Here is a 16,353-nt window from a genome sequence, read left to right as displayed (position 1 = left end):
TTCTAATTTATTGCGATGCACCTGTATGTTCATCCAGTCTTGGGCCTGTGATTACAGTGTGAGGAGTTTCTCAAGGGCATCCTTTAAACATTGTCTGCTTTGTTCGGTTTCTACCCCGTGATAAGTTTAAGTGAATATCATAAATTTATCAATTATTTGAACTTTATTTCTCACTTCATTAGTTTCTAGGGCATCATACGGAGGGACGGGGGAGAGAAGATGTGTGCCTCCTTAGAGAGTAAAAATGCAATTTCACAGTCAGCTTACACTGAGATACTTTACACAACAATAGAGTGGAAAAAAAGGCAGGAGGCCTACTTGAACACTGCAGTCTGTTATCAGACACTGGAGACGGGAGTCTTGGAGGAATAAAATGCTTGTTGGAAAGTGCTAAATCTCGTTAAACACCGCTAGTTAAACCACCAAAAAAACAGATCTGTCCAACTTAAATGTTAACAAAAAACATTTGAACATCCTCCATTGCCCAAAACTGATCAAACCGCTGAGATAGTATGTCATGTTTAGATTGGAAACAAAAGAAAGTATCAGTTTTGGAAGAAGCTGAATTTAAATTCATAAATAAATATTTTTATCTGGCACGTTGTGCACATTGAGACACATTTAAACTTGAGACTTGAACATACATAAAGACAGCCATTTCACAGTGAAGCAGATCACAATAATGAAGGAATCAAAGCATCATTTATTACAGCAGCTTCCACTCAGTCGTGCTGGAACGCTCTCTTACATACACACGCTGAGAAGTCAAAGACATGACAGGGGCTGATAGATTCTTCCCGCCTCATTACCCCCAGTCTTTGTCAGTCATTACCCCCAGAGTGCAGCATAAGTCCACGTCAAAATCAGCAACCGGATAATCAAACAAAAGCTCAAGCACTGCTTAACAGGACTAAGAAAAATAGATTATTTTGGACGATTATCCTTTTCTTGCTTGAAATTGGTGGAGTTTTGGCACATCTAAAAAAATTAAGTGGAATCTCTTTTTCACTTCACCAATCAGTAAACCTAATAAAAGGGATAGTTGACTTAAAGATGGAAATTGTCGTCATTTGCTCACCCTCATGTCCTTCTAAACTGTATGCTGTTATATAGATAACTTTTTTATATATATTTTATGTAATAAGTTTTATAGTTAAATTGTATATATTTACTTGTTTTTACATCAGATCCCAAAATCCCATATCCATGTGTACCGCAAATGTCAAGAAAATGTATCTTCCTCTCTAGTTCTGTTCCAAGCTGCATGCTAAAACCCATACAACACAAAGAGTATCTTGATTTCTGAACAAATGCTGATTCAATGCTTTCAAATGCTTTCAGAATACTGATTAAACTCCTGACTCACTTACAGAACTGCAGTTTTAATTTCATTTTCAGTGTAGGCCGTCTCAAAATAAAGTTGTATGTTTACAACATATACAACAGTAGTGATCACAGTGTGTCAAGTTTCAAAAATAAAAATTGGTCTGTTTAACTTGTGAACTGTAAAGTATTCTTAAGATAACGTAATATTATAAAACAAGCTATTTAAGTAATTATTGCTTACAAATCAAATATGCAGGTTGGACATCAATAGCATCAAGTGTCATTGGTTCTTTTATGTAATGACATCAATCCTGAGCCATAAGTGATTTGCATGAATGATTTGAGAGCAAAAAATTATTTACATTTCAATTTATTCTTAACAAAAAGTTGTATGGGTTCACAGAATATAGTGACTAAATCATATGGACTACTTTAATACTTGTAATATTTTTTTATCTCTGACATTATGTTGTCATTGTAAACTACTGATGGATTAAAACAAAAAAAGCTGAAGGATGATTCTCTAAAAAAAAAAAAACGTTATACAGGGTTGGAACTTCAGGGTGAGTATATGATGATAATTTTCTTTTTTGGGTGAACTATGCCTTTAAAATTTGATTTTTTGAATTATTCCTTTTAAGAAGGGCAGAGTACAATTGTCAATTTCTGAACTAACAATGAAATTGACAATGAATGACATACTGGTTTCAGTCGTAGATCCATATAAGGCGTGTTTAACCCTGTGCTGATCAGAGTTATGCAGAATTATAACTCTGAATTTGAGTGCCAACACATTTTGTCCCAATGCAGAACCAGTGTTTTGAATCAGAGTTTGCTGTTCTTCTGGAATTGTGACACCAGTCCCATCACCTGCTCAGAAGCCTTGACGACTTTATTCTGCAGGTAGGTGGCGCTATTAGTGCTGGTCTCTTGTAAAAAGTAGCGATAATTAACCATTATGCCGCAAGAGCTGGCGATCCCTCGTGGGCTTGTGTCCGCTTGCCAGTTCAGCCTCCACATGGTGGCGCCGTTCTGAAGATGAAAGTTGGCCACAGGATTTAGGGCGTAGCCCCGCCGTTTCTCTCCGTACAGATACCAGGCGCAGAGCCGCATTAGGGCAGGTTCCAGAGCACGGATCAGGCGGTCGGAGCGGATCCACTCGCTGGTGCTGATGAGCCTGCGCAGGGCCTCCAGGGCCGGGGCACCAGGGGGGGCTCCAGTCACATCCTCCACCTCCATCCACTCCTGCTCAGACAGAAGCTCTATGGCCCGTCCCTCCTTCTTGTGCTGTCCGAGAGCCCCTTGAAGCCATACGGAGAAGCCAGGGATGGGAGACAGACTGGAGAACTGGGCAATGTGAGGAAATTCACTCTGCACAGAAAGGGAAACAAAAGACAGTTAACACTCAAATGAATATCTATTCCAAACACACACATTTTATATATGTTGTATATGTTTAACAGTAAAATTAGTATTTATTGTAACAAAATAGTTACAATACAGTAATACTGAGTACAGTAATACATACACTATAGCTCAAATTGGATCCCAAAACATGTAGCTTGAAATAACGGCAAGAAAACACATCTTTCTGTTGAGTTATGTATGTGAGCAGCATATTAAAAAAACAACAACACAAGGAGTGTCTCGATTCATGGACTAATGAGTCTTATGAGCAGATTTTAAGCAAATGACTCTTACGAACTGACAAACTAATGAATGACTCAAAAACTCTCAACCTCATTAATTACACAATCAAATCAGACAGTTTTTGCATTGAATGAGTTCTGAATGTGAACATGTCTTGTGAAACTTGAATTAGGATCTGATTTACTGACTGGTTGTTCACATAATAAAAAATAAAAAGTATTTTTTTGTTTTTGTCAACGATACAGTAAAAACACTGAACAATGTGAAATATTGATACAATTAAAAAACTATTTACTATTTTTATATATGTAAAAAAAAAAATTACTGTGATTGGAAGAAAAAAAAAATTCAGCTGCTATTCTAGTCTTCAGTGTCACGTGATTATTAATCATTTTAATATGCTGATTTGCTGCTAAAAAACATTTCTTATTATTATCAATGTTGAAAACAGTTGTTGCTGAATATTTTTGTGTAAACCTTGATATTTCTATATAAAATACCTTTATCATCTCTCCTTAGACTTCTTTTTCTCTTTATTTTTTATCCTCCATCCACACTCCATTTGTACTAATTTAAGAACCATGCTGAACAAGTCCACCTTGTCTCTTTCTCTTCCCCCACAAGGACATAGACACTCTCATTTTCTCTCCCTCTTCTGCCCACATTCAACAAGAAGAAAGCACTGAACAAACCAAATGTGTCAGACTGGTCCCCAAAGGAGCAGAGATTTTAAGTCCTCCACATCTCAAGTCCATCACACTTCCCTCTCGCTCTCATTTTTCGCCGTGCATCATTCCTTCAGACAGACAGCAGTGAAGGAAGATTAAGCCTGTCCAAGGGTCACTTTTCATTCATCAACTCAATTTTCTGTAAAACATCAGTCAGCAGGTTTAAAGCTACAGAGAGGGAGAATGGAGCGTAAGGAAAAGAAGAGAGTGAATGAAAGATAGAAAGCGAGTGCAAAAAAGCCCCATGAGAATTCTGCTGAAAGAAAAGCAAACCCTCCTCCCATTCTCCTAAATCACACCCTGATCTTTCTCCACTTCTTTTTTTTCTGTCTATCATCCATCCATCACGCCAATTGTCCCCTTGTGGCATGGCAAGTCACCTTTACTCTTTCTTCAGCAGAAGGATGGTCTCAGACTCTAATCTCAGGCACTTTATACTTTTTTTCAAACTACAAAGTTTTACAGTTTTAAGTTCTCACAGATTTAATCAGTCAACAATAATTACAAAGTTGTTAAACTTGGCATGTAACTCATCTCATATGAACACGAAACTGCCTATGTATAAGTCTATTTATAACAGTAGTAACAATAACCTCAGTAACAATACTACTGCGAAAATTGTGTTTTGCTAGAAACTATGGTTACCATTTTTGTAAGGGTCATATGGATATTTATGGACCAAGACGGAGAGAATTTGTTTCAAAGGAAAACAAGTGCGCTGCATGTGCACACACACTTCAGAAACTAATTCAAATACAAACCCAGAGCATCGACATGTACAATTTGCATGAAATAATATCTATCAACTGTCCATTTCCACTCAAATGATGCCTTCAATCTCTCATCTGGGGAAATCAGCTCTCTGAGAACCGCAGCCCTTCACAGAGAGCTCTTTATTAGGGTTAACCTCTATTACACAAACAGCCATCCAGCACTTTGTTTCACCAACATTCCCGCTGAAGCAAAACTCATTTAAATCTCTAAACCTGAGTGCCTCTCGTTTCTTTTCCATTTAATTTAGCCTTCATCTAGTAAAGAGGCAGGAGCTCTGTGACATGCCATGTGTCCCTCCTTCTTTATGTAATTCAGGGTGACAGCTGAAATTGTATTAGCTTCCCTGCTTTTTCTCTCTTCCAGCTAGAAATGCGCTAAATGTGGGGCAAATATATTAACGGTGCAGATTTTAGGTACAATTTCTATTTTGTGTTTAAATAATTAATTAAATTGCATATTAGTTTTTGTTTACAAAATACAAAACCAGGGCCAGCAGGCAAAAGTTGGCCAGTGATGACCTTTGATATCACAAGAGAAGGGTTGCAAAAAACAGAGAAAATTTTTTGTTTGTTATTTTTGGAAAAAAAAGTAAAAAAATAAAAAATAAAATGTATTTTTTGCAATATATATATATATATAAATAACTGTAATATTTTGAATATACCGTATTTTCCGGACTATAAGTCGCACTTTTTTTCATAGTTTGGCTGGTCCTGCGACTTATAGTCAGGTACAACTTATTTATCAAAATTAATTTGACCTGAACCAAGAGAAATTAACCATTAGAAAACATTACCGTCTACAGCCGCGAGAGGGCGCTCTATGCTGCTCATTGCTCCTGTAGTCTACACTGAAGACATAGAGCGCCCTCTCGCGGCTGTAGATGGTAATGTTTTCTCTTGGTGCTTGGTTCTAAATAAATGCGACTTATAGTCCAGTGCTACTTATATATGTTTTTTTATATTTTGGACTGATGCGGCTTATACTGAGGTGCGACTTATACTAAGGTGCGACCTATAGTCCGAAAAATATGGTAGGTGTTGAAATCCTACTGTTTTCCTAGCATTTATTATTTATCCATAGTATGCAATAATTCTTCAAACAGCTGTGTTGAACATCACTTTTTTTTATTTATTTTCTCATTCATTTACCCACCTGCAGTTCTCGGACCACCCTCTTGATGAGGTAATTTCCAAGCTCCACCCCCTGCAACCCAGCCTGAGTGGAGGAGATGGAGTAGAAGATGGCCGCATTGATCTTGTTCACATCCTCATCCGTGTCTAGAGTGGAAAACTCTCTTACAATTCCCTGGGAAAATAAGAGGCACATGGTAAATTAATAAACTCATTGGAGGCGCTGGCAGAATCAGTGTGCTGTTTTGGAGCATTTTTACTGCCTGTGTTATTCCACAACTGTCTCCTTGCGTATTTTTCTGATCGTAGCAGGTTTGCACAAGGACGCTCTCTCCCTTCATGAACCCAATAATATGTTTACACTCAGTTTGACCATAAATTATTCTTTGTGATTAATAACAAATGCGATTTCCATTTGCATTTACCTGGATATTATTTGCTATGTCTTCAGTTAAGGCAACGTGCAGCACCACCAGTGGTTCTCCAGGCATGGAGGCGTGGGTGAAAGCATAACATCTCCGGTATGGCCCCACTCTGCGTTTGATATCCGTCCAGTTCCGCACAGGATGGACTGCCTCATACCTGTAGGTTTAAACAAACAGACAACAACAACAAAAAAGGGTCAACTGGGAAGGCAAATAAAAGGAAACCTTTATACATATAAGAGAGATCTTACTGGCTGATCTTCTGAAGGATCTCGCATGGGGACTGCCAAGTGATTCTTTCGAGTCGGAGTAACCCAACGGAGAACCATTCTGACAGAAGACCCTTCAGGGTGCTGTTCAGATCCTAACACGCCAAGATATACAAACACAAGAAGCACAGCACTGAGGAATGTCAGAAGTGAACATGCAGTTCATCACTAGAATACACATATAGCATAAAGTCCTGTATTTGTTAAATAAGTTCTGAAAGTGGTCATATTTAGGTTCTGAAAGTTGTTATTAATATTTTAAATGCACTTTGTAAATCATGGGACCCTGAACCAGTGTTATTTTACTATTATATATATTTGCTATCATAGTTTTGTTATGGTACAGTTTTAGTTTTATTCATTTCTAGTTAGTAATTACAGTGTTCCAACTTAGTTGAATTTGTCAACAAGTTTTTCATATTTAAATTTTATTTTATTATTTTTATTAATATTTCATATACTTTTTATTAACAAAAATAATAGATTTTCATAGTTTTGTTTTATGATAATATCCCTAAACTAGCCAATTTAATCTCAAAATTACGTATTTAATATTTAAGACTCAAATTAAAAAGATTCATTCACATTTTAAAAATTGCCATAGAATGCATTTATACAATATTTTAAACTGTTCTCTGATGTCCCCAGAGTGTGTATGTGAATGTTTATTTCAAAATACCCCACAGATAATTTTTTATAGTTTGTTGAAATTGACACTTTTAGGTTATGAGCCGAAACGCACAGTTTTTGTGTTTGTCCACTTTAAATGAAAATGAGCTGCTGCTCCCACCTTCCTTTTCAGACTAGTGCGGATCTCAGTGTTGCCAAGTCCAAGGTTTTAAGTGACCCCAAAGCTAATTTTACCAGGGTAATTCCACCAATAGCATTTATTTTACCCCACCGGAATGTGATTTTTACTGGGGAATCCCCCTCAAAAGTTTTGAGTAGCAATTGGGCTGGTTTTGTTGTGAAAACCTGGTTAACGGAGCTTCAAGAGCTCATGCGTGATGCTTAATGTCACTTTATAGGCTGGCTGTTTCCACACTGCGGCCACACAACTGTGTTCAAACACCATATAAAATTGATTTTTGCATTCTATGGCACCTTAAATTTTTTCTTCCAAACACACATTTTTCTATTTTCTATATAAGCTATGCAAGTTATGTTCAAATTAAAACAAAATATTTTAAACAGCTTCTTTATTCATAAATCCATCCAACACAAACTTGTTATAAATTACATTAAAAGTTAAAGATGGTTATACATAGTTCAGTTAAAAAAACTGAACTGATCCACCCGGAATGGTGGTTCCCAATGCAAAACTTCTTCCAGTCTGCACTCAGACCATTTATGATAACTAAGCTGCCGAAATTGGTCATTCAGAAATCATCCCATTATTGCGAAGAGGTTATTTACATACAGTCTTAAAAGTAGAGCGGCAAAAGCAGCCTGTTTAATCCTAAGGGTCAAAGAGAGTGTTTCAAATGGTCATGCAAAACTAAATCATGTGCATAAAACCTTGACTAATATTATAAATGGACTTCAGGGAAAAAATAATGCAGTGCAAAAGTGTGGAACACAGCCGGTTTAATATTATAATTCATGTGTAATACCTACCAATTTTCAAGAATCGTTCTCGGTACAGCTGCGCTTATAATGGTGCCTAATTATAAAGTGTGCAGCTTCCGTCGAGGGAATTAATATTTCACAGCCACAGATCGTGTGAAACCATCTCACAGTTGTTGCCATTTCATCTGTACAGTACACAATACTTTCAGAGGAGTCTCATTTTCTTCTTCGGCTCTTAGCATCTGTTTATTTGCTCTGGTGGTGTTCTCATTAGATCGGCGAGATTTGTGTTAGCATCCATACGAGGACGCTGAAAGATTTCTGTGGTAAACACAGTTCCATTTCATCGAAGAGCTGTTGCTTCCCACATAAGATATGGTTCTGCACTCTCCCTCGAGGGTCAGATTTCTTTCATAATGGTGATGAGCAACACAACATGCATACAAATATCTGGATTTATTCGCCGGGGCACTCACACAAAGTGGCTTTTACACTAGCCTGTCCCACAGATGCATGTGCTTAAAAGAATTGTGGGGCTGTCAATCAAACATCCACATCGGCCATCTGTACGTGCTTTGGCTTCATCTATAGGTAGTACACATAAAATCTGACCTTATTGTAGCACTTTCAGCTGTGCCTGCAAGCAAAAAGATCTCGAATTACCATTTCTCCGGCACGCTTTTCCCTATAAACCCGCTCGCTTAGATCAGCATTCATAAATTTGTCACTAAGTAATGCATTTGTATGTGGAAAATAACCAGGGGGTGACGAGGTAAAGGTGTCGGAGGCTCCCAATAGCTCAAAACAATCTAACAAAGTTGGAATTGTAATGCTGCCTGAAAACAGGATGGCTGTTCAAGGAAAGCAAGGCGATCAGGGACTAAACTGGCAATGCAGTCTACGTCATTTTGCTTTTCTGTCTATCTCAGCTTTACTCAGAGTGCAATCCTCAGCCTATGGCCGGCCCAGAAGTCACCGTTCCACTTAACTTTAAACTCATCAAATCCTCTCTGGACTGGGAAATTACTTCTAAGCATTTATTTGGTGTTCTACCTTAAAATTCAGGGCAGCCGAAAGCATTTGAAATTCTTCAACCGAAAGAGTTTTGTATTTGCTTACACGGCTGAATTTACTCTAGGGCCAAGCGTATATAAGTGGAATCCAACTTTGATATGTGTCATTGACTGCAGGCCACAACTTTCAAAAGCGCTGCGCTGTTTAGACCTCTTTTTATTTTCTTGTGTGCATCAGAGAGGGGAAGATATCTAACTCACGCTAAACTATAGACTTCAAGGCAGATACAGAGATTGCAAATGATTAAATCCCACCATAGTGCCAGAAAAACATTTGCCACACTAAAAACTTGAAAGGGCAGAGAACATTTGCCCACCAAAGCATCTCAGTCACGGACAAAAAAAAATATATATAAATAATTATATTATTGTGTTTAAAAGTTTTTTTATATGCATTATTACATTTTTGATTACATTTTATTTTGTGCAATATATTTTTCTTGCATTTTTAAATTTTGGTTAAATGCTTATTCTTTTTATTTTTTTTATTCGTGGCTGTAATACTTTTGGCGGAACATTAATCCCATAATAGATTGCAGAATTTGCTCTTCACAAAAGGAGCAAGAATGTCAAGGACGTGTCCCTGAAAGTGGGCTTTTGACATTCTCTGATTTTACTGATGTGAAAGAAAAGTGAAGAAGGAAGGTGCAAATGGAAGAAACCTGACATTAAAGCAATTCTCACCTGTTCATGCGTAAAAATTAAAGCCTGTCTTGAGCATTTGAGAAAACGTCGCTTTGTAAAATATGCTGGAAAAAATATACAAAAGTGGTTTGCAGAGATAGCACATCCAAAAAAAAAAAAAAACATTCCCACAAAATTTACTCAGTCTCTTCTTGTTCTAAACCTGTGTTACATTCTTTTGTGGAACGTAAATATATTTGGAAAGAACTTTGAAAGTTCAAACACTTTTTTCATTAATAAATGAGATGAACATGTGATGCAGATTTTAAATTTACATTTACACCAATTAAAGGATTAACAGTGTAAACACAAAATATTATCACAAATGTAGCTTAGCAAAATATGCAAAGAAATTATAGAAATTTCTTATTAGTTTTTTGATTTTCACTTCATGTAAAACAGTGTAATCAATATTACAATATTAATTAAATGTATATAGCCATTGTAAACATTTAACGTTTTCGTCTGGATTCTAGTCCAGAATTTTCTACTTCAAAAGGCTTTGAATACAACTTGTTTCAAATGCTTCAGAGAGCAGATCTCCCCTGCTAATATAAATCTCTAATGTAAATCTCAAAACTAATGGACTAAGGAAATGTAAATGTCTTAAGGCACCCAATGTAACTTGCAGAGGACATGTCAACGATGTCAACCTAAATTGCTCAAAGAAAACCACTCTTAGCTCTTGGTGATTGTCCATTATAATGCAGACTTGGAGGAGTTTGGCTGTCTATGTCTGTTTATTGAATATATATCAAGAAATGCACCTGGTCAAAAATTTTAACTGACGTTTCTTTAGGATCTTGCATGATAATTCTGCTTGTGAGAGTTTAGGATGTGCAAATACATTTTATTGCAAAGCTCAGCATCTTAGTTGTTCTCTGTCTTGACTGATTATTGTCGTTTTAACTTTGCTCTTGTCAGAGCATGGAATCGTAACTAATCTAAGCAATGGGAAACTGCATATAGGGAAACTGAAAAACGACCTTACCCTGCAACTATCTGCAAATTTCAACCAATTGTCACTAGCTCATAGACATATTAATGACATATCAATGTCACAGAATCTTTTCTGATAGGGTTCAGTGGGCTGGAGGTGTGCCAGATGGTCTCTCTGAAGCGTTCCTTAGGGATATGCTGTTAAGCAATATTATAACGGAGAGAGAAGCACAGGACGCAACCACTGAGAGCTGTGCTAACACTCACTAACTATTAAAAAGACTTTTAAATGAAGTGCAGAATACACAATGATCATGCGACCAAATTATTTCTTGGCTGAATGTCAGCTTGACATGATTGGTGCTTTCAGGAAGTATTCAGCATTCACAGATTATTTTCCACACAAAATAACTCAAATTACAATCTATTTAAAATAAATTTTATTAGGTAATTATTTATAATGTCTAATGTCTTATAATTTAATACTGTTTAGAATAGTAAACTACCATATTAATCTTATTATTTCTGCATTAAATGAATTTTTTTTAATTAATTAATAATAACCAATTTCCAAGTTAATAAATGAAAACAATTCACAAAATTAAACATGCACATAATAGTGTAAGCTCATGAGACAACAATTAAGCATAATTATTCTTGCATATTGGTCCTGCTTCACATACAATACAGACCAAAAGTTTGGACACACCTTCTCATTCAAAGAGTTTTCTTTATTTTCATGACTATGAAAATTGTAGAGTCACACTGAAGGCATCAAGGGCTATTTGACCAAGAAGGAGAGTGATGGGGTGCTGCGCCAGATGACCTGGCCTCCACAGTCACCGGACCTGAACCCAATCGAGATGGTTTAGGGGTGAGCTGGACCACAGACAGAAGGCAAAAGGGCCAACAAGTGCTAAGCATCTCTCGGGGAACTCCTTCAAGACTGTTGGAAGACCATTTCAGGTAACTACCTCTTGAAGCTCATCAAGAGAATGCCAAGAGTGTGCAAAGCAGTAATCAAAGCAAAAGGTGGTTACTTTGAAGAACCTAGAATATGACATATTTTCAGTTGTTTCACACAATGTATATGTTTTGTATATAATTCCATATATAATTCCACGTGTTAATTCATAGTCATGGAAATAAAGAAAGCTCTTTGAATGACAAGGTGTGTCCAAACTTTTGGTCTGTACTGTATACTACTAAGAAATAGTAGATAATATGCAGTAAGCAGTACACAAATCTTAAATTCTGAAGATAATAAATGTCAACTCACCCTTCACTGAAAAATATGTCAGAGAAACTAATTTCACTCATTTACAAAGAAACGGCAAGTAACATTAAATTAAATGAGAAATTAAGGTAGAAAGACCAAAGTAAAATGTTCTCTTATAACGTTTTTACTAAATTAAAATTAAATTACCGTATTTTTGGACTATAAGTCGCACCTGAGTATAAGTCGCATCCGTCCAAAAATACGTCATGACGAGGAAAAAAAACATACGGGTCCTTCTCAAAAAATTAGCATATTGTGATAAAAGTTCATTATTTTCCATTATGTAATGATAAAAATTAAACTTTCATATATTTTAGATTCATTGCACACCAACTGAAATATTTCAGGTCTTTTATTGTTTTAATACTGATGATTTTGGCATACAGCTCATGAAAACCCAAAATTCCTATCTCAAAAAATTAGCATATTTCATCCGACCAATAAAAGAAAAGTGTTTTTAATACAAAAAAAGTCAACCTTCAAATAATTATGTTCAGTTATGCACTCAATACTTGTTCGGGAATCCTTTTGCAGAAATGACTGCTTCAATGTGGCATGGCATGGAGGCAATCAGCCTGTGGCACTGCTGAGGTGTTATGGAGGCCCATGATGCTTCGATAGTGGCCTTAAGCTCATCCAGAGTGTTGGGTCTTGCTTCTCTCAAATTTCTCTTCACAATATCCCACAGATTCTCTATGGGGTTCAGGTCAGGAGAGTTGGCAGGCCAATTGAGCACAGTAATACCATGGTCAGTAAACCATTTACCAGTGGTTTTGGCACTGTGAGCAGGTGCCAGGTCGTGCTTAAAAACAAAATCTTCATCTCCATAAAGCTTTTCAGCAGATGGAAGCATGAAGTGCTCCAAAATCTCCTGATAGCTAGCTGCATTGACCCTCCCCTTGATAAAACACAGTGGACCAACACCAGCAGCTGACATGGCACCCCAGACCATCACTGACTGTGGGTACTTGACACTGGACTTCAGGCATTTTGGCATTTCCTTCTCCCCAGTCTTCCTCCAGACTCTGGCACCTTGATTTCCGAATGGCATGCAAAATTTGCTTTCATCCGAAAAAAGTACTTTGGACCACTGAGCAACAGTCCAGTGCTGCTTCTCTGTAGCCCAGGTCAGACGCTTCTGCCGCTGTTTCTGGTTCAAAAGTGGCTTGACCTGGGGAATGCGCCACCTGTAGCCCATTTCCTGCACACGCCTGTGCACGATGGCTCTGGATGTTTCTACTCCAGACTCAGTCCACTGCTTCCGCAGGTCCCCCAAGGTCTGGAATCGGTCCTTCTCCACAATCTTCCTCAGGGTCCGGTCAGCTCTTCTCGTTGTGCAGCGTTTTTTGCCACACTTTTTCCTTCCCACAGACTTCCCACTGAGGTGCCTTGATACAGCACTCTGGGAACAGCCTATTCGTTCAGAAATTTCTTTCTGTGTCTTACCCTCTTGCTTGAGGGTGTCAATGATGGCCTTCTGGACAGCAGTCAGGTCGGCAGTCTTACCCATGATTGCAGTTTTGAGTAATGAACCAGGCTGGGAGTTTTTAAAAGCCTCAGGAATCTTTTGCAGGTGTTTAGAGTTAATTAGTTGATTCAGATGATTAGGTTAATAGCTCGTTTAGAGAACCTTTTCATGATATGCTAATTTTTTGAGATAGAAATTTTGGGTTTTCATGAGCTGTATGCCAAAATCATCAGTATTAAAACAATAAAAGACCTGAAATATTTCAGTTGGTGTGCAATGAATCTAAAATATATGAAAGTTTAATTTTTATCATTACATTATGGAAAATAATGAACTTTTATCACAATATGCTAATTTTTTGAGAAGGACCTGTATAAGTCGCACTGGACTATAAGTCACATTTATTTAGAACGAAGAACCAAGAGAAAACATTACCGTCTACAGCCGCGAGAGGGCGCTCTATGTCTTCAGTATAAACTACAGGAGCATTTTTTCTCAATATATGGAATTAAATTCTTCTTCTTTTTTTCTTTTTTTCAATTCACCTGTTCAAGTCCACAATAATTGTTGACTTTGTTAAGTCTCATTACTAAAACAGCAGATCAGATCATCCCTGCTACCATGAAGACCAAAGAGCTGCCCAGGAACTTTGAGATAACGTTACAAAAAAAAAAAAATCAAAACCAGAAATATTTTTGAAGAATTATTCCTTTTTTTGGTCTGGTAAGACCTGTTTGGCCTGAAAACACTCAAGAAAAGAAAAGAAGAGATATCTAAAATTCTGCTGTATGGAACTTAAACTTGGTAAATGTGAAAGATTGAGCTGAAAGCATAATTAAATTAACCAAAATATACAACGCAAAAGGATTCAATTTTAAGTGTTAAATTTTGAAAACGACAAGCATTCCAATACTGCAGACTTTTGCAGGCATAAAAATGAATACAATTCCTAACAGCAAAAGGTATAAACTAAAATACTTTTTTGATTTCTAAATAATTCATAAAAAAATTATGTTCTCCAACAGATGAAAAATTATATCAGTTTGCCCAAATTTAGAGGAGTTATAAGGCACTGTAGATTTTGTATGTACAACAGACAAGTTTCCATGATGTCAAGGCCTAAATTAAAATTGCATGCCATAAATTCATGTGTATATCTGGCACCAAAACATTACAAACTTATCACAGCTGAAGCCTGTGACGTTCATTAATGTGGGGCAAAGGTCGTTTGGCTTCAAACACAACCAACCATGCGAAATCAGAGACCACCAGGATCTAAAGTAGGGGAAAGGGCACATCACAAGTTCGCATGTCATGTCATAACCAAAGCCAATGTTAGAAATGCATATTCACTGAAACCACTGGAAAAGCCAGAAGGTCATGTGGAGATAATGCTGATATTTCTACAAATATGTCATGTTTTCAATAATTAGATATTTATTGTACAAAATGATGGAAACATCGAGTTCATCAAAGAGTCAAGGTAATAAGAACATTTATGATAGTCATAACCTGGGGACACAATTTTTTTATATGTTCACTAAAATCTATATGTATAGTTTTGTTTTTCTACATGCTTGATTATAAAGCCACAGAATTCTGCTATGGAATGATAATTAAGGTAACTTTTTATTTCACCATTTTTTACTTTTTTCTGAGGGGGAAAAAACTGAACACAATTATTCGATTACTCGATTATTTGATACTTTTCTGATTTTACATTTCGCAGTTAAGTTCTTTTTTCTGCCACAAAATAAAAAATAAAAAGGTAATTGTGACTTATAATTCTGACTTTTTCCATGCAACTGCAAGTTTATATCTCACAGTCTAGACTTGTAATTTTATATATTTTAGTTCTATCCATATTTTATATAGATATGTTCATGAGGCACAAAACAAGACACTCTTTTTCTTGGAATCACCCAAAAACTAATACATTTGACATCTACATTTCGTAAAGGATAACAATAAAATGACGTGTATTTACCCTCATGTGTGGGCTGTCAGTAATTTTTGAGGACACTAACTCGATGAGATCTGCCCTGAGGTCCACCAGGAACTTCACCCCGCCCTGAACCCTGCTGATGTGCGTGAGCAGCTGTCGGTAGCGGGGTGTTAAACTGTATCGTAACCTGTCCTCCACCTGCAGGATGGTGGCCACATCCCGCGCCTGAGTGTCCAGCAACTTCGCAGCCAGATCCGAAGCCCATCTGTGATCTACCCCGAAATCATAGGACAACTTCTCGAGAAGCTCCAGTTTTTGCTCTTTCTCTAAACGTTTGTAGAAATGCATGAACTCCAGACTGTTGGATTCAGGTGGAGGTGGAGACTTGTCTCTCATTTCATAGCTGGGAAATGGGGCCACTGTCTTTTTCAGGATCTCCTCCATGCTGTTGTGCCATGCGAAGGAAAAACATAGATACATGTTTCTGAACTCCCACACTCTGAGTCCCTGGACCTTTTTTAACACTGCTCTGTGTCGATAAGACTTTAGCAAAGAGCGCGCGGCTGTACATAAGTGGAAAGGCGTCATTGCGCCCCTGACAAATACGAACCAAAATAAACCTTGTACATAATGTTGCGCTTCACATCCACTTCCGGGGTCTCTTAAAGGAACCGCGCACTGAATGTCAAATGCGTCACACCACACTACACAGCGCATTTTACTCACAAACAATGAGAGATGTTCACACAAGCTCAGAAATATGAAGTAAGCTTTTAAAAAGTCAATTAAGTTAATTAATACTAAATTAAATACTATTAAAATTAATACTATTAAAAGTTAATTAATACTAAATTAATATATTAATGTTTTGGGATTTTTAAAGGGTAGGGAAGGGTAGGTGCCTTAGTAAAAGTATTTTAGTAAAAGAGAAAATGTGTATAAAATATGTAAATAAATAAATAAGTTCATTATATGTGATCTATCAGTGTATGCAATGAAGTCATAAAACTGCATGTAATGTACAACTGGATATTTTACATTAGGTTTCTGTTCTGGATATGTATGCAAAATCATTTATATTTAATTACATT

At 36.9% G+C, this 16,353-nt stretch overlaps 1 protein-coding gene across 1 annotated transcript; it reads right to left on the bottom strand.

The window, feature by feature from the left end:
* Positions 1-683: 683 nt before the first annotated feature.
* On the bottom strand, positions 684-15,925 carry mlycd (malonyl-CoA decarboxylase). Its single transcript, XM_059565190.1, has 5 exons — positions 15,305-15,925; positions 6,288-6,400; positions 6,037-6,193; positions 5,634-5,786; positions 684-2,697 (listed from the first exon to the last, which is right to left on the bottom strand). Exons 1-5 carry the CDS (start codon positions 15,848-15,850, stop codon positions 2,152-2,154), a joined length of 1,515 nt encoding a protein of 504 aa, XP_059421173.1. The 5' UTR covers positions 15,851-15,925; the 3' UTR covers positions 684-2,151.
* Positions 15,926-16,353: the final 428 nt, after the last annotated feature.

This window comes from Carassius carassius, chromosome 13, assembly GCF_963082965.1.
Source record: "Carassius carassius chromosome 13, fCarCar2.1, whole genome shotgun sequence".
Lineage (NCBI taxonomy): Eukaryota > Metazoa > Chordata > Actinopteri > Cypriniformes > Cyprinidae > Carassius > Carassius carassius.
The sequence above is the reverse complement of the archived record's forward strand: the minus strand, read 5'-3'. Positions and strand labels throughout refer to the sequence as shown.